Here is a 19,788-nt window from a genome sequence, read left to right as displayed (position 1 = left end):
AAACACGATCGCTAAACTCAGTCGGCGAAATCCCTGGGCTCAAAAGCGTCGCTGACGGCGTTGAAAGCACGGCACTTGAGTAGGAACGGGTCAGAGGAGCCAAAATGGCGTTCTACGGTCGTCAAGGGCCAACATAGCCCGAGTCCGGAGCGGCCTGGCAGGAACGTACCAGGTGGATGGCCGCCAGTAGTGACGGAGAGCCGATACGGCCGTCGAGAAGTCCCGTGATGAACGACAGCCTGGCTTTTTGTATTCGCTCACTTAGGGTAGATAACCCGAGTAGCAAACACCTAGTCCGGTAAACGAGCCTTTGGTTCCATGAGCGAAGTGCAAATCGTGTAATTTTGCGCTGGATTGATTCCAATCGTGCTAACGGACGCGCTGCAGTTGGCCACCATACGATATTTGCATATTCCAGCAACGACCGGACTAAGTGAGCAATAGAGCGCCTTGGTGCAGGGTATATCGTTAAGCTCGCGAGTCATATTGATAACTAGTCCTAGCACACTATTGCTGCTGGCTACTACGTGATCCAGCTGATCCTTGATAGAAATGATAGTTTCGTATTGTAGCAAAACGCCTAGATCTTTAACACATTGTTTTCGCGCCAAGGACTGTCCATCAAGCGCATATTCATATAATGATGGGCAGCAAGTGATAACTTCGCACTTATCTGTGCAAAGGGATAAAGCATTACGGTTGCACCACCACTGGAACTCATGCAAAGAAGTTTGCAGTCGGGCGTGGTCTTCTGGTTCACGAATAACACGAAAAATTTTCGCGTCATCTGCGAAACAGTAGATGATTATCAGCCGGAAGGATCAACGTTGCGTCATTGATGAAAAGAAGGAACAGCAAAGGACCCAGGTTGCTGCCCTGCGGGACTCCTGAAGATGCGTGCACTGGACTTGACATGTATTGGGCCTAACTTGACAGAATATTGACGCTCTGTAAGGTACGATCTAAGCCACATTATCATGGCGTTTGGGAGACCAAGTAAGTCGAGTTTCGCTAGCAAGATGGAGTGCGATACACTGTCGAATGCTGCCTTGATATCCTCATAAATAGCATCTACTTGTAAACCGGTATCGATAGATTTATGGCATTTGCTAACAAATTCTAGTATATTAGTCGTTGGGTACAAAACCATGTTGGTTCACACTAATAAAGTTGCAGGCCGACGCCAACAATGGCTCGTAGATTAGCATTTCGTGAGTGAGGTTATGCCACGATAGTTTACAAGCATCATTCTTACAGCCCTTCTTGTAGATGTGTGTCATCCAGGAAGTTTTCCAAGTGACAGGAAAGGTTCCACATCTCAGGAATGCCTGAAAAATCTTCATCAGCGAGGGAGCAAGCGCAGAGGCGGATGTATGTATGATGTATTGATGTTAGGGCAACATCTATCTATATCTATTGATTAGTTCTATTGAGTGTGATTCTCTTTCTCAGAGTTATACAATTTATGCATTACTTAAAACAAGTAAATTTGTGGCAAAAAGGAATGCACTTTTCAAAGGTCGAAGTTACAAATCTGCACCGCTGCACGGGTGGCAGACATGTTTTATGAAACGGCATTGCGCAAATAAATCATTGAACGAGGTCCTATGAAAATCCATGGATCTTTTTAAAGTAAAAAGCTGTTTTACAGGTTAATTATTGATTAAAAAATAAGACTAATGGCAATCTCCTAGAATGGAATTACCCTGATTTAAAAAAAAATGCCTTTTTTCCGCACAATCGTCCGTTTCTTTCAATGAAACCCTTGCAATGCCACAATAAAGCAACTTGAAATGGATTGAAATTAAAGAATATTTTCCCACTACAAGCACCACAATAATTCCCTTCCCTAGAAGAGTCAGCACGGGCGTGTGGCGTTCCTTTTCCGGATCGATAAATCCTATTAATTTGCACGCGGACATTCGCTTGCACTTGCTTGAATTAATTCCATCGAAAGAGCAATTATTCGCGCGCGCGCGAGTTGCATTACCCTTTGCCACACTGCACTTCAAGACTGTGTATGTGTGTGTGTTCGGTTAATGGCATGGATGAACCAGGTTTGGTACAGGGCCACCTGTACCTGTACCCAAGCCCGAAAGTGCTTCACATTCGTAACGGCGATGGTAAGCCCTGCAGGACAGGAAGAAGCTGGGAAGGTGGGGGCCGCTGTTCCGCGAGAGTGTTGAAATCCTTTTTTCCCCCTTGATGTGTGTGTGTGTCTGTGTCCACTCAGATACGGCAATGAAGGCTCCAGTGGCAGTTGGAAGTGGGAGGGGGGGGGGGGGGGGTTCGATCGAGAATATGGCTTTTTGGTGTTCTGACTTTTTGGTACGCGTTCGGGGGTTTCATTTTTTTGTGTGAGTTCATTCCCTTTTTTAATTGTTCACCAATACCCGTAGCGAGGCCGGAGCGGTCGCTATCAAATTATAAAAAATGGCCCACGGCCCAATCGCGGAAATACGCTGAAAGCGCGGAAATCCTGCCCCTGCCGCTCTGCCCCGTAGCGCATCCCCGTGCGTTTTCCGACGCTATTGTTTCGGGCCGCAGCTTTCGGGGGCCAACATTCCGGAAAAAGCTCAACCCGTTTGTTACGGATATACTGTGTTTTTTTTTTTTTTGGGTGGGGTTTTCTGCGGATCATGTCAAAACCGATCCCGATAATCTCGCCTGGCTCGTTAGTTGTGGCTTTTGTAACAAAAAAAAAAAAAAAATAGCCAGCAAGGAATCCGCATCGCTTTGTTTCCGCTGTTGGCTTAAAGGTGTCAAAGTACAATACAGCAAACAGGGGTGGAACACACCGACACACAAATACGCACACCTTTTACCGTGCAATATGTATAGATGGGAATTGTGCGTGCGATTTTTTTGGGGTGCATGTACGTGCATATGGGTCTGTCGATCCATTATTCCGTACCCTTGTCAACACGTTTATGTGGCACAATACAATACCGATCTACCTAAATTGATGGGATTCGCTCATAAACTAACAGTCGATTTACCACAAAAAAACCCCTATTTTGACAGCAATTGAGCTCCGTTGTTAATGTGCTGAGATGAGAAAGAGTGTGCCTTTCAATTATGAATAAAAAAAGCTATTAATTTGCATTGTTTATTGCCCAAAATATTCTATCAAACCAACCGGCAATCCGAATTGACAAGAAAGATTGTTGGAAAATTAAACCAAAATTAAATTAATTTATTTATAGAAATTATTTTACACAGCAGTATTCTTCCTCGACCGTACTCAGAGAACGATAACGGCTGTAGCTTCAAAACCTTCGCCGGTGGGAACTGTAAGGCAGTAAACGCCAGATGTCTGGAGGTATTTTTTTGTTCAACGAATCAGCAGAATCACCACCTGTCATATCTTGCTCTAGTTCACTAGCTCTAGTACAACAGTGCGAGTAGGTTGAATCGTTTCATGACTTTATTTCTTTTTGTCCTTTCGTTCACGTTTAGTCATTCAGTTCATAAACGCAAAGCAGCTGCTGACCGATGGAGCAACCGAGCTCGTTTGTTCGTGGTTATCTCGTCGCTCTAATAAACGGGCTTGTACTTTTTGTGTGTACACCGATGAGAAGGTTTTGTAAAAACTTCAATTATTGTAGGTAATCGTCTTAAATTTTACCTTCCAAAGTGTATCAATAATTAATGTAGTTACATTTTTGCCGATTTTCACTTCTTTTCAAACTTTTCTATAAATTCTTTTTTATTTTGCAGCATTTTGTTTTGAAATTATATGCTAAAAATCTTATTAAAACTGATAAAACTATCCACGAATCGCAAATTTTTCCTTAAAAAACGGTAGCAAAATGTAGTATCCTTTAAAATTATGTTTTTTTTTGCTTTATCTTGTCTAATATACAAAAAAAATCGCTAATTTAACTGACTTTGAAAATGTGTTCTCTCCGTCTTTTCCGTGATCTCTCTCTCTTGATCTCTTCATCTCTCCGCTATCTTCCTTCCGTGTTCCGAGAAGAATTGAAAGACTTCACTTCCTCTATAGACGCTCTCTGGCCATTTTTTTTCTTCTCCACCCTCAACAACGTTCGCTGAATTCAATTAGCATTGATTTTAATTCAATTTCCTTTCCAATTCTTAGCAGACCGTCAAAGCAAAAGCCACATGCCAAAGCTCGGTAGCACCATAGCATACATAGGTAGTGATGGCCAGCCCTTCCATTACCGTGCAGTGTACCGTGCCGTGGAGTTTGAGTCTGCTCGATCTTCCTCCGATATCCTCGATATATTAAGGTCAGTGGAAAAGTGTGACCTAAAGGTGAAAAATCGGAACCATCCCAAGCGCGGGCTAGAAATATCATCACGGAAAGCGTGGGGTTGAAAGAGAAAAAATACTACACAGAAAGGAATGATTCGATTGAAGAACAAAAAAGAGAAAAAAAGCAGTGCGAGCATTGCAAGCTATTCATACATATATATGAGAACACAAATGACGTTCTATCGATGCAGCAGCAGCAGCACCCGGTACCGGTAGAGCTGGTAGAGCTGCGATGAAAGAGTGCCTTCCAGGTGAAAGCGCACACGTGGCCACTCCATCCAGTTCGTTTTTTGCTGCATCCAGGTTAGAGATTTTCTTCTATTAGATGAAAGCTTTTGACTTGATCCCTTTTTGCCGCAGGGGTTTCCGTGCGAAAGGTACGTAATTAGAAACGCATTTCGCAGTGCTCGATAGTCGTGGATTTCCAGTTGCTGCTTCTGAGTCAGTCAGAGGGGTTTTTTTTTCGATGCTCCCCCCTTTTGATCGTGATTGAATTTAATGCAATATGGTGTAGGATCTTTTACGTTGTTTGTTCATGCACGCATCCGGCGTCTATGCATGTGTATTGGTTGTCTTTTTTTTATTTGAAACGAATGGCAGGTCGAAGTGTATGATGATGCGGTAATGATAATGCAAAAGGACAAAGAGACACAACGACACGGGCATAAGTTGATTAATTAAATTGTACGCCTAGATGACAATGAGAAATATTGTCAGCTGTATGTTAATTAGCTGCTGTTACAATGCATCCCAAAAAACGGGTGATCATTGAATTGAAATGCTTTTTTTTTAAAAAGTGAATGCCTCATTGAAAAGTTCCATTGCAACAGTTGCATTTAAATAGTTCAAATAATAAAACCAAAATCCGCAATACCATAGCATTCTGTTCAGTTGGCATTACCAACACAAACCATCAGTTGCTACACCATCTAATACAATCAAGTAACAATGGGACAGGAAGGGAATGAAACGCGTAACAGTATCCATTCACCCAAGAGGCATGATGCGCACCGATGTACCGCATGTACACACATTACTAAAACAAATCCATTTGGAGCTAAATTATCCTCTCGCATGTTCTTCCCGCTGGCCCAACGTTGCATGGACGGAACAATGAACGCATTTTTCCACCTGCTGCCCATTGTCTCCGCATACTTAGTATGTCGGCATAACGAGGCAGTGTAATGAAACAAAAGCAAAAAAAACCCTCACCAGACAACAATAAGAACGGTACGAAACATTACACCATCAACGTGGTACGATGCACCTGCAATGCTGCTGCTGATGATGATAATAATCGTTCGTAACGATAATGATGGTAAAATTCTCTCAGATTGATTGTATAAAAGACTGGCAAGGGTCAGGGATGGTGGTGGTGGTGGTGATGATATAGTTTATGCAATTCATACGCAACATGCCATCCGTCCAGCAGCGCCTACTGTGCGAGTGCATTACAACAATGCAGTTCGATTGCATAAAGCTAGACGGTTCCAGTGTATTTTATTCCGTTCGTCAATATAGAACGGTTGATTATTATGGGCTAGCTGGCAAAACAATGCTCAAAAAAGGGTTTGTGGGAAAACAATGAATATGTCTAATGAATTGAGCGCTTATGAAATTGGATATTTTAATATTTCATCAAATTAGTTGCTTCTGTATTAAAAAGAGCGCTCGTAGTAGATTCCAAGAAGAGAGACAGTTGCCAGAGCAAATTTAAAACAAAGCAAAATAGCTGCATTGTTGACATCATTATTTAGATATGACGAAGCCTTTTACAAAATTATCAGCTTTGTGCAAAATTTTGGAAATTGATCGTCTATTAAAATTGCAACCGATCAACGTTATTAATTTCCCACTTATCGCACCGAAGTGAAAACCAATTTCCGCACAAACGCGAGTGCATAATGCGCTTAATGTGTAGCCGGGTTACTGACTGGCGACCGTGGTAACCGTGGCAAAAATTATAAGTGAAGCACCACGCAACAAATTGGGATTATTACTTGATCCAGGCGAAATAATTGGGCCTCCCGCTGTTTGCACACCCACAGTAGCAAAACAAATTGAATTTCAAGCTGAGCTCTGCTTTGCGGGAGGTAAAGTGGAAAGATTAAATTTTATAGTTCATTGAACGGCGAAGCCGTGCATGTAAACACATTATTTTTGGATGGTGTTACTCTATGGAATTAGGATTAGATTTGTACTTCTGTTTTGTTTTTTGGGGTAGGATAAGCATTTCTTAACTGAAATCGGATAGTAAAGGGTACTAAAGAAAGATCTACTACCGGATATTCAAAGGTTCATGTGTGTCTGCTTATCTTAAAGAGAAATCTTATTAATCCGTCGTATCTGTCTTTGCGGGTGGGATGGCTATTCTTTCGGCCTTTTTGCCTTTGATCACAGGCAAAGAAACACCCTCACAGATTAAGTGCGTTTCCGCGCATTATCTTTCTTGCATCTTAATCTATGAAGCGCGCGATGGTTTTGGGCCCGTCGGGTTATGTTGGTTTTGGCTAATTAATATTGTGACCAGTTTTTTTTTCTCGGTCTAGCAACGAATGATTTCCAGCAAAACGATCCAACAAATGAGAGAAATGGGAATGGGAAAATGGCTCCTTTTGCTGCAGATGGTGTTAAAGGTTGCAGTTTGTCTGCTGGTTGGTAAGATTAGTGGGCTGATCGAAGATAGGCTGGATCGTTTCATACATTTTTATATACATTCTGGGGGCCGTTTTGGTAATCTTTGTCATGAAATGGTTGGTTTGAGCACGAATGGAAAAACAATTTTATATTATTCACTTCCAGCCTAATAAGCATTTGCGGTGTGGATGAATTAACAAATTGATGTTCTGATTACACCGCTAACTAAGCGGTTAAATTTATCTAATGGGACATTTATGTAGAACTAAACTAATCTATGCGTTTATAGCACTTCAATACGATCACCATCAGGGAACGCTTTATGAAACAATTTCAAATGACCAAAATCAAATACATGTCAACCCGTATATAAAACACAAAACAAAAGCGCTTCTTCAACCTGCCACCACCATTGGACGCGTGCGTTGCCGCGAACGAACCAGCATACCAGCCCTCTGCAACTCTGGCCAAACCACAAAATAGATGTACCATTTGGCTGAGGTTTAGGCAACCGGGATACAATTTGCAATTTCATCCGCGGGGCCGACAATCGGCATTATTTGCGGTGCCCTGTCAGCGTGGTTTCGCGGTGCTGTAAAAGCGTCCCAATGAATGTATGTACCGTGGACAATACGTTTTTTGTGACCCTTCCTGCTCTTGGTAAAGTTGTAGTTCCATTTTCAGGTTGCGTAGGCAGCTGCGTACAATAACAGTGAGCGTACACACCTTTGTGACGCTTGGTGGGTTGGTGTGTCCCCTCTTTCCACTGCCTTTAGAAACAACAACATCAGAACATGATTGTGGTGGGATGTATTATTTTTACCGGTAATTAGATAGCCTTCATTGATGTCAGTGGGTTTCTCTGTGCCGGTTCGGTTCGGTTACAACTAACCTCAGGTGCATAGATTTCGGTACGTACGTAGCACGGGGTGTTGGTGTCCTCCCATTCAATGTACAGCAATTATTATTACGACCCACTTTTTTCGGGATGTGCGAGAGGGAGCGAAGCGTCTGGGGTTTGCTTAAACTCCCATTCCAGCATGACGACATGACGACCCAACCTCAAACCCGTACTCCACCACTTCTTTCTAATGAGCGGTGCGCGTTTGCCAGCTTGCTTAAATTCAATTAAAACATACATAAGCACTCACAGCGTGGCACCACAGTTGCAATTGTAATCCACCGTTCCCCTCCCACCCCCCCCCCCTTCCCCCCTTTTTTTGCTGGCCGGAGTGGTGCCTAAAAAGGTAATAAAACACTGCCGACCGGAGCGCAAGCACGTGGGCTACCGGGCGCCTCCACTACGAAAAAGGCACACCAAATCGGTCCCGACACGATTACCGCGCTTACCTGCTGGCCACACTAGGAGCCAAATAACACCATCATCATCATCAGCAGCAGCAGTGCGATTGCCCTTGCTGCCAACTGTTGATTGTGGCGGTTAAATAAATGTGAAATTTTAAATACTTTCGGTGCTGGCGGCGCTTTGCGCGACCGTGCGCTTTTCCTCCTCTCCCACGGGGGCAAGCTAAAGTGCAAATCTAAAATTCATTCAGATTTAGTGTGCGTGCGTGTGGGAGCGTGGGGGAAGTGTGTTAAATTAGAATGTTACAATTAAAACGACCCGTTTTAGCAGCAGAAGGTGTGTTTGCTGGTGTGTGGTATGAACCAGCAATTTTTGGTAAAGTGTGATGCATTTTGTGAGTGTTTGGTGGTGGGCTTTAATGTGCTTGGTGGTAAAAGAAGGTATGTGCTTTATACAATTATTAGTGAAATTGAGCTCATTCTGCGCCGTAGACACAACATAAGTGGAATTCAAACTAACTGATAGTTAGCAGGATAATGCGTGTAAATTTAATTGAATTTCCGCTCTAATTTCATGCATTGTGATTAGAAACAAACAAAGGAAAGATTGAATGGCGGCGCCAGCAGCACCTCCAGCACGTGGAGAAGAATAATTTCCATTCATCTCATTGTTTGCGGGTCGTTATTCAATCAAATCAATCGCTTTTGATTGATTTTAATCAAGAAAGTGTATAGATTTCCCACCGCTAAGCAGGTTTCTCCCAGCCAGCCAGCCCTGCCCTGGATAATTGAATTGTATTTAACAGCTTAGCGACCCGATCCGGCTGGAGCCGGTGACAAATCTTTGTCCGTAGCTGGATACAGAGGAGGGAGATAAACCGAGCTAACTGAAGATTCATTAAATTGAATACTAATAACACCGTTAAAACCGGTGCGCCGTTATTGATTTGCAGTCTCGGATTTGCCCGTGCCCGATAAACGATTGGAAAGCGTTCGATTAAAACTTGCACCAAACTTTTGTAAGCACAGTTCGTTAACATTCTCAAGGGACACGAAAAGAGTGGCCCACCCGCTGCCCTCCCTCCCGTCCTGCTCTTACCTTCTGCTGGCGGCGTGGACGAAACGCTGGCTGCTGGGCTAGCTTACGGCGTTCCTCGTTATCCACCTCCGACTGGCGCTTGTATTCCTCTGGGGGCCACTTTTGATCTCCGCGCATATTGCTACCTCCTGCAAGATGACACAAAGAAAAGGAGAGAAAAAGAAAAAGAAGTGTTTTTTGAGCATTTTGTCGAAATAGAAAAGAAAACACGCACGGGTTGTGTGCGGGGTTGAGGGTTGGCCGGCTGCTTCTCAAAAATAAATAAAGCAATTACAATAAAGTATCGCTAATGATATTGCAATTTCATGAACAGTAAGCACCGCGACGCTTTTATCTATCCAACGACGCCGGTGGAAGGACGACGCAGAGGCAATAAAATCAACCCGCTGTCGCTACGCTGTTCGGTGGTGCACAAATTCAACCCGAGCATAAATTTAGGCGCTTTTCGCGCAGCGCAAGATTTGTCAAGCAGCTCTAAAAGGGGTAGCAGGAAAGGGTAGGATGGAAAATGGAAGCAAAAAAAAAACAAAACAAAAACAAATGATTCTTCCCATTAGCGATTAGGCGGAATGGCGAATCATTATCGTAAAGAACAACAAACGTGCATTTTGGTGCGTGTACGGCCGTAAAAATCGATTTGCAATTTCTGTCAGTGGAAAAATTTTACTTTCCAATCAGCGCGTAACAATCGAGCGCTTTCAACAGCGTGTTGGCAACCATTACCGAGGGTTTGGTTTGATTTATTTTATCTATCGTGCGCGGTGGAGATCGCCAAACGTAATGGTTTTGTCGAACCGCGCGTGAACAGTGAACAGTTTAATGTGGCGAAGGAAAGTAAGTGCTTAATTGTGGAAAATCCTGGTCCTAGCATCAGATTGAGCTATTGTTTAGAGTAATTTAGCAGTGAAATTACACACGATTCACGATTTACTGAAATACTAAAACGGCAAAAATAAACAAAACCTTACGTTGGCACTGTTAAGCGCCTGAAGCTATGCAATATTATGAAGGCATTGTAATTTTGCATATTTTTAGTATAATATGTTTTTGTTGCTATTCATATTTGTACAAAATAAAAAGAAAACAACCTTTTACAATCAAAATAAACAAGAAAAGGAAAAGATAAAATAAAATTCACTAAACCTAGCTCAAACTTGGTCAACCTCATCGGAAAGCACATGCTTAAGTGAGACCCGATTGTAATTCTGTACCTTGCTGTAGCGTTCTTTAAACAAATCTTCAAAGACTTGCCTAGAAATTGCTACAAACTTTGCAGTTTTATTGTTCAATATCGGAAAATTCTATGTCAAACGTCAATTTCCATTTATTTAAATGCTCCGCAATATGTTACATTGCTGCGTGAAGCTAGAAGCAGTTAGAAGCATCAACCGTCCCCCTAATCGCGATAGTCTGATTAGTGAGAAATCTTTCCATTCTCCTGGGGCAATCAATACGCCCCAATGCATCACAAGGGAAAGTTTGTTTTCTATGACGTAAATTGACACAATCGACAGAAAGAAGAAATAAAAAATAACAAGCACAAGCCTCTCACCATCCTGATGAAGCCATTTTTATCGCCGTAAATCTTTTGCTTCGCGCGACGAAAGCACTGTGTTTGAAGTGGCAGGAAGTGAAGCATGGGTATGGAAAATGTACCTTTTTTATAGCGCGTTGATATGCGCGAAAATGTGCTTGCGTAGGAGCTTACAGGCAGGTAACGGGAAAAGTAAAGGTACAACACAAAATCCCAGGGAAATGTATTTTGCCTGAACTCACGTCACATAACATGCAGAAATTTTTGCTCCATTTTGCAGAAAAAAACAGGGCAAAAAATGGAGGGCCCATTTCGTAAAGTTTCCTTCATTCGATGCAGCCGTCATCGAGATTTTTGCACGTGTGCGTGTGTGTGTGTTTGTGAGACGTTTGTTAGGGCAGGCATTCAGAACCTGACAGGGCAGAAGAAGCCCGAAAGGTTGCGGAGGCGATGGGGCTCATAAAAATTCAGAAAAATTTCACTTTACAATAAATCCGGTGCGGCTGTCGTGCGATGCCATTACAATATTGCCGCCAATGGCCTATTTTGCTCTCCCGTCCTGGGAAAAAAAGGGAACAGGCGTACCATTTGGTACGCACATCCGCCACAACGCTCCACGGCAAAAGCCATGTGTCAGCCATCGGTTCATTTACATTTGTATGATTTAACCGATTTGCCAAACGAGCTCAATGCTCGACAATTGGGCAAACTTGGGCAGCGAGGATGCGAACGGCATTTTCGTGCAGCCATGCATGCACACTGGTACGCGCGCCGGTTTTCGGTTCGGTTCATTCGCTCGCCTTGCGGGGAAATAGGCAATGGCGTTTGCTGGCCTGAAAAAAGACGGGGCGCTCGTGCAAAAGAATCGTGTTGTTACCTTTCAACGTGCTTGCTTCCATACCGCGCCCGGCTTGACTAGGCAGCGGGCGCTGGTAAACCTTTTTAAATATTCCGAAAGTGTTTTGCAAATGCGATGATATTTATGCACGCTTCCACCTGCATGCGCTCGTGGAAAAACGATTTTAGAAAATCCATTTTTCGTGCCATATTTGTGTGTGTGTGTGTGATGCAACAAAAAAAAAAGAAACGAGTGAGAATAAAGGTAAATGACATGCAAAAAAAAAAAAAAAACACCCGCGAGAACAATTTCACAACGCGTATGTGAAGAGATTGTTAAAACACGATCGTTTGCCTTGTGAAAATCGGTAATGCATTTGGTTGAGCTTTTGTTGAGTGGAACATCTTCACCGCTGGAAACAGCAGGTCGATTGAGCAGTGTGACGGAGTGCAGGTTGGCTGACAAGCGCCATAACTTGTTTGAAAGGTACAACGAAAAATCGTTTCCAAACCACAGTGGCACAGGCATTGTTGTTGTGAGTGGTGAGGTTATGCAATGTTACATCGTATTGATGGGAAGGAAGGTCGTATTTGTCAAGTCGTGGGAAGCCAACGAGGCGGTTGCATGCAAACGACGACATCCGACGACAAACGGATTGGCAACGGCAGCAGCAGCACAAGACGTGCTTTCGTGCATTTATCGATGCATCAAATGGGTGCACACACGCGATGCACTGCAAATACGCTGCGCTGCACTCGAACTGCATTAACAGGGGAGGAGGACCGAAAGCAAGAAAAAGAAAATAATGGTGTACCACCGGGGTTGGAGCGGGGATTAGGTGTGCGGGACCGAAAGCATCTAAACGGAAGCTAAAGTTCAACTCCCCTTCCCTCTGGCACGGTGCGCGGCTGGCGTAAAACGGAAAACCGTGTCGTATGTCGCCATCTTTCCCTTGTGCTCGCTACATTTCGAGTGTGCACCGTGCACACACAGCTTACATGCGACTTTTGAGCCGGCTGAAAAGCTAAGAAGGTCAGATGTGTAACATGAAACGAGTTTCTGGTTGCACGAGATGCACGTGCGAGTGTTAAAGGTGATCGGTAGCGTTTCTGCTCGTTTGACATATTCGCAAAAGCATTCGTCTTTCATCGGGATAGGTAGGGTGAAGGGAGCTGGAATTGATGACAGATGGTGAAGAGCATGGAAAGGTACTATCGCGTTTTTTCTCTCCTTATAGTAGCATTATGTTTTATAATAGACATGTGGCTTACTGTTCCACATTTAACGCTTCGATTGGGTTTCAGTATCTGCTTGACTGGGTCCAACCAAATCCGTCCATACAATCTAGACTTATTTGCTATACATATTGCATACTTTAAGGCGTACAATATTTGTATTTTGTTGTGCTGAAACCACCGATAGGACAAATTAGAAGCCATTTGTTCGAGTAGTATCGTATTGATGGAGGCGCATGGTAGCTTTGGCCAAACTATCCTTCACGAAAATCCCGTAAAATATTGTTTTTCATCGTTAATTCGAGTACATTCACTCCATTTGGGGCCCAAATAGTTTGTAACAGAAATCTTAGCTCTTAGTTCACTAGCCCACCTCGAACAAATTCCCATCCAATGCGAACAAATAGTTGAGCCTTGTACGCGCTCTGCGCCTCTCCGTTTCGCCAACAGTTCGCATCCATCGAAGCATTTGTAGCCGTCTAGCAAACATCTCACGCGCTTCCGAATGTCTATCGAAATGTGACGGATAAGCTATCAGCGGTATGTGACCGCACAAAAACGATCGAACTCCTCCACCGGTCCACGGCTTGTGTCTCGGCACGGCGCGCCGTGAATTGTTTGAACAGTGGCCCTCAAACCCGGCCGGATCTGCCAACGCGACTGACGGGGGCCCGCGGTGCGATGAATATTTGATGCGCGAAAAGAGCTTTCTATCATTAAATTGAATTTATTTTAGCTATTTATGAGCTCCCTCATGCTCCTGCTCGTTATCGGCTCCGGGGCCTGTTCGGAATCGTACGATTATGGCGGTACGGTGCGGTTCGTCGACGAAGTCGGTCGGTCTTGGCCGTGCCTATGTTGGCGCGGTTGCCAAATGTGTGTGTGTGTGTGCTGTGGCTAAAAATGGCACGCCTAAGGGAAGGGATTGGGAGAAGAAGCGATCGGAGAGGTGTAGGTGTTTATTTGTGCTAAATGCGCTTTACGTGTTGCGAAAGCTCGAGTAGCTTATGCTCCTCCGCGGAAAGGGATTGATTTATTGGACGTACGCTGATGCATATGTGGGTTAGCTGGCCACAACCGCTGCGGACGGACGTTCACCGATCCGTGAGAGGAGAGAATGGCATGCTGTATGTGTGTATCTTGCTACGGGGAGTTGTAGTTTTTGGGTGGTCTAAACCTAACACACGCCCTAAAGGTGGATGGTCGTTCATATCGGAAACTACCTCGAAATGGGATTGTTTCTTCCTCCCCTAGGGGGAAGCGTGTCCGCCGATGCTGTGTGTGTGTGTGTGTGTGTGTGTGTGTGTGTGTGTGTGTGTGCTGGAAATAGCTTTTACCCCCAGTGCTTCGGTGACGTGCACTTATGCGGCCCGTTATGGACAGGTACGTCACCTTTGCGACGACCTCCTCAAGTATTATTACCAGAGCCCGAGCATCAATAACGAAATCGGCAGACTGTAAAATGGAATGCTTCCGAAAATCGTAAATCAAGCCAAGAGCAAGAGAGAAAGAGAGAGAGAGAGCACTTCACAGCACACACGAGGGGAGGCACACATATAAGCAGTTGAGGAATCACTTTGCGCCGCTAGCAAATCACCTTTTAGTTTGGCCAAAAACGGAGGCTCTCCAAGATGCCAAGGTGGAAACGGACAGGATCGACTTTTATCAGCTCCCGGGCGTACGGATTTCGGTCGCAACAACAACGTCTTCTAGGGCGAGCCTTTCGCTTGTATGCTTGTTGGAAACGGCACATTTATTATAATATTCCGTAGCGCCCTTGAGCGAAGAGTTGGGCGGCTAAAAAAAGGGACGGTGGCACAGCCGAATATGAACAGACCCAGGGCATTATCGAAACAGCGGGAGCTCTCTCTCTCTCTCTCTTTTCCGTGATGCCAGAAGGAATCGATCACATCTATAAATAATCAACGACAAATTGCATAGGAAAAATGGCCTCCGGGCTAAAGCTCACAAGTGAATGTGTGTGTGTGCCTGTACGGTTGAATCGAGTTTCGGTGAATCCAAGCGAACAGATTGGAATGCCCCGCGGGAGAAACGTTTCACATGCCGTGCCACACCTTCCAGTGACTTCTCGTGCCTTCCTACCGCTGGGGAGTGTCGGTATTGTTGCCATTTTGATCCATGACTTGTTGAGAGAGGGAGTGAGAGAGTACGAGAGAGAGCAAAAAAAACGATTTGTTTATCCTGCACCGCTCGAGGGTGGAAAGAAAAGGCTGCTGATGATGTGGACCCCCCTTTGAGCAGGCGTTTGGTTTATGGTGCTGCCGTTGTCCTAAAATGGGGCTGTTTTCTTTACGGGGCCGGTACTGACCCTGGCCGCTCGCTGGTGCGGTGACGAGCGACGTGTGGGAGAAATGTGTTGTTATTGTGGAGCCGGAATCGATGATTGTTTATCCAGTGATTTTACAGCAGCTTTAAGTGGATGTATTTCGCCACGTGTCGGTAGGGTATGCAATTTTAGGTGCGATTTTGTGTATTGAAGCATGTGGGATTTTAGTGTTGGAGATTCGTATCGGTTTTTTTTGCCTGCTTCACCTGGTTAATGATTAATGACCCGGTTTTTGAGCAAAATTGTTTAATAAATGTGTATGGAGGGTTCAAATTCAATCGTTTCTGTACTCGCTTTACTGGTTTAGCTAAGAAAACTGTGGCATAATTAAAAAAGCAATTCCAGTAACTATCCATATATCCATCCAGTAGTAACTATCCGTTTAGAATAAAACTACTACATAATGTCACCTTTAAAAGATTATCAAGAGAAATGGAAAATGAATGGAATGGATATTGAAAATGATTAAAAAAATACGGTTTGATTGACCAGGTTTCATAAAAAGCTTTTAGCATTACAGGGTTTCCCACGATTTATTGGTCGGTCCCCACGATTTTTTGGTGCGTTCCCACGATTTTTTCATGGTGTCCCATAGATTTTTGGTTCGTTCCCATAATTTGTTGGTATTTTCCGATGGGATATCAATACAATTGCACCAAAAAAATCTGGGAAACGGCCAGAAATTCGTGAGAACGCACCAAAAAAATATGGAAACCCACCAACATTCTTTGGAAACCAACCAATAAATCGTGGGAAATCCTGTATGTTTTTGTGAGAATAATTCCAGCTGATAGTAAATTTTGATATCCGAAAATTAGGAAAATTTCAAGAAGGTTGTAGACCTTAATTGTTCAATTGTTATTTGGATCTTGTGAGTTTAACTATTAATTAATGGCATCTGCTAATGGCATGTCTAAGTGGATAAAGTGGACGTTATGAATAAAAATCCAATCAACTTTTTGAGTAGCATTAGAAAAGGGCTTCAAAACAGGAATGAAGCTTTCAATTACATTCGTTAGTTGTACGTTTCCTCAACAACCTTCACTAAAAAAGAAATCTTTTCTACATGTGGTAGCGATAGCGGTAGTCTCATTATCTAACATACATTCATACGAAAGCATTGAGCATTGAAAGCATTGAACTCATCCGCTTCCGAAGGAATGCAACACTCTATTGCCTAAAATGAGTGAACGATTTTACCGATCGGATCGACCAAGCCGTTCCGTTCTGATTTTCAAGCGGAAGAAGCAAAATTTGAACCATTTCACAAGTACCACTCGATGCACCCGGATCATTAACGTTGCGGTATTTGCACACGAGCGTGTTTGTTTTCGCTTCAACCGGAAGGGGAAAAAACTCAAACAGAATGTTCGGATCCCGGTACACCCTCGGGGGCAGTCATCATTAAGCATCGATTGGATTGTTTTTTTTCCCTCTACCCCGCTTTAGAGGGTTTTTTTTGCCTACACCATTCTCATTCTACTCTTGTGCTCGAACCGGTAACAATCTGCACAAATCGTTAAGTATCGTTGCAAAAGAGGGAAGCGTTACAGCAGTCCCAAGAGCACGCCCATCGTACGGCCGGTTGCAATTTTCTGCTGCAGTAGATGCATTTTCGCTTTGCCTATTGGATGGGCCGCTGCTGAGATGGGCCTTGTGTAGCTCGTGCAATCGTGCCACTTGTGCCGAGTGGATGATGTTTCATTGATTTCATTGTGTGTATGATGGTAGTATAAGGCGAGGAAGAATAGACTATCATCGTGATGTACTATGCGATGTATTTTAGGCTTTTTGTATGTTTGGTATTTTTATTCTTTTTTGAATAAAATTTAAATCATTGAAAAGGACTATAACTCCTTTAACAGATGCAAAGCCATGCGACTCATTTGCATTTCAAAGTCATCGCAGCGTTTCAAGAGCAGTCGCACGGGTTCCCTTCTTTAACATTGGAAGGCTTTCCGGCACTGGTTCAAAGCCGGCCTTGTGCTTCCCATGCGCCCGGCCGCATAGGCCGTTTTAGAAGCTTACCTTGATAAATAGCAGCAACCGGTTGCGTCTGATAGACGGGAGCGGGCTCCTGAGACATTGGTGGTTCTTTGCGTAGGGTTGTGATCAGTGTCGGTGGCAACTGCTGGTGCGGCTGCGGTGGCTGCGCCGGTTGGTACAGTGGTTGTTGCTGTTGTGCCGTCAGCGGTTGGAAAGCTTCAGTGGGCTGCGGTTGGTACGGCTGCTGCTCGAGCGGATTCTGATACTGTGGTGCTAGCGGTTGCTGTTGGTGTTGTGCTTCGGGCTGTAGAGGAGTAGAAGAGGGGCGAGATAGTTGAAAAGGTTAAAACCGTGAAGGACGTAGCACAGCACACGCCCGATACTGGCAACCGGGTAATGGTAGTATTACATGTAATTGCATTTAGTGAAATAGAGAAGGCTTTATTTGAATCGTACATTTGTATTAGATTTGTTTTATACTTCCAATTATCTATTGATCTCTAATCTTTTGATTCAAGATCACAGTTATTTAAAATTTACTCTGGGAAGCTTAGTTCATATTTTTTATATGGATTTTGATAAGGAGATTGTTTTGTAGCAGTTTAAGAGTGTTCTTCACCACTCACACAAAACAAGTGATCGTTGAATTCGTAAATAATTATGAATTGAAATTATGGTAACAATCTTTAAAATCGCTAGGCCATATTGCTTTCGATTGTGTTCATTTTACACAAGCTTTACACTATTGTACATACTATAAGATTATCAAACATGTTAAGACAGTTGCAAGCTGACATTGACATGAAAGTGAAAGAAATTTTAAATAGAGCAAAAGAATTCCTTATATAGTGTAAAAACCTTAATTGTAGCCTTAATTTGTGTGTTTAGTGTGTAATTTTTGTAAATATTTGCTTTGTTCTTTATGCATAGATTCCGTGAGGTACCATGCGTCTCCATCCTGAATGAGCTTTTGGGAAAATTGGATTTTTTCCAACGAATTTTTGAGATTGCACAACTAAAAACCTTAAACAAAACACACGTTGTTTCTCGCATATCATCATTAAAGACACCCAACGACCAATGATGCACCTAATGATATGCCATTCTATTTTGTACCAATCCTTCCCAGCAAATGCATGTTTAATTAACCTCCACACACTAGATCAAACTGGAATCAGCAAACGGTGGAAAAGCGCTTTTGCGCTCGAACCTTGTGTGCATTTCGCTGCATGTCTGCATCATTGAAAAGCTTAAGGACATGCTCTAAGGACACAAAACTCAGTGCCTGTTTTGCCTGTATGGCAGATCAGTTTATGCAAAAGCGGTTCAAGCTCGGCGGTCAAAACACTGTGCCAACATTGTACATTTGTACGGATGAAGAGTGTGCCAAACCTTAGGTTTTTAGATTTTTGGCTAGCTCGGTGCTGAGTGGGAAAAACCTGTCACCATTGGTCAGCACCGGTCACCACCGGAGGCGATGTTTATTTGCCTCATGTTTGATAAATACTCGATATGAAGTTCGCAAGCAAGAGGAGCACTGCGACCGCCAGCCAGCGAAACGGGAACCTGCTTGGAATGTCACCGCAGGATTAGTGCGTCATTAGTGCGCAATCGAATGCACTTGCTGTGACAAACTGTGCAATGGGGAAGGTGCAGGAGCAATCTAAACAGCACCAATCCACAACTGGACATTGGCCGTGCCGGTTTTTGCCGTGCGCTTTCCAATATGCAGCCCGGCAGCAGTGGGCAAGCACCCCGAAGGCGACACTTTTCCGTTGGAGCGAGCAAAACGGGATTTGGTGTTTGTTTTCTCCGTGGCCGAATTCCGTGACGCGGTTGGGAGTTGAGTTCAGATCCCGATTCGGGCCCGGGTCGTACGGTACCGCATTTGAGCACCCGGGTTACTGTTTCATCTCGTTATCGGAATAAACAAAGGATCTCGCGCGTCTGCATTGACAACGCACGGTACGCACGTCAAGGGGGCGCTACCCCCCCCCAACCTGCTCGAGGCCAGCGCCCGGGAAAAACATCGTCGAATCGGCCATGTTACGCGTCCGCTCAAGCGCAGCATAATTTATCCAGCGACCGGGTAGCGATACCGGAACTGTTACTATTTTGTGCGTTAACTGTTTTCGCATAAAATCGCGCACAAGTGGCCGGTGGTGGTTTGTCGCGGCTTCGAAAAAGGGGTGCAAGGTGCAAACACCGTTTGCAAATTCCACCAAACTTTCGCTACATATTTCAGCTGGGATGGGGTGCTGGGTTTTTGCGCTGAGCGCGCGAAGGTGACCAAAACTATGTCGACGCGTCCTGGGAAAAGCCGATCGCCATTATGCAGGCCAGTTGACAGCTTTCGAGAGCTTCTGCGTTCGAGTGTGTGTGTGTGTGTGTGTGTGTGTCTGTTTACCTCAATAATGTTTTCATTCGCACCGTCTGTGTGTCTGTGTGTCTGTGTGAAGGAGTAGGATGCGCTGCGGAGTGCATCACATTCTAATAGGGGTGGGTGGTCGCGAGCAACGAGGTGTTTCG

The 19,788-nt window shown here is 44.1% G+C and overlaps 2 protein-coding genes across 5 annotated transcripts in view; one reads left to right on the top strand and one right to left on the bottom strand.

Annotated features, from left to right (window-relative positions):
- LOC120947541 (alpha-tubulin N-acetyltransferase) overlaps positions 1 to 19,788 on the top strand; it is a 600,156-nt gene that overhangs the window by 476,052 nt on the left and 104,316 nt on the right. The window lies entirely within an intron of this gene.
- Positions 1 to 19,788, bottom strand: part of LOC120947348 (GATA zinc finger domain-containing protein 10) — a 103,984-nt gene that overhangs the window by 2,454 nt on the left and 81,742 nt on the right. For all 4 annotated transcript variants that reach the window (XM_049607281.1, XM_040362585.2, XM_049607283.1 and 1 more), the window contains 2 exons: positions 17,302 to 17,563; positions 9,320 to 9,447 (listed from right to left, as the gene is read on the bottom strand). In XM_049607281.1, the coding sequence (XP_049463238.1) occupies positions 9,320 to 9,447; positions 17,302 to 17,563 (390 nt within the window). The remainder of the gene's footprint in view (positions 1 to 9,319; positions 9,448 to 17,301; positions 17,564 to 19,788) is intronic.

Source organism: Anopheles coluzzii, chromosome 2, assembly GCF_943734685.1.
Source record: "Anopheles coluzzii chromosome 2, AcolN3, whole genome shotgun sequence".
In the NCBI taxonomy this organism is placed as follows: domain Eukaryota; kingdom Metazoa; phylum Arthropoda; class Insecta; order Diptera; family Culicidae; genus Anopheles; species Anopheles coluzzii.
The sequence above is the reverse complement of the archived record's forward strand: the minus strand, read 5'-3'. Positions and strand labels throughout refer to the sequence as shown.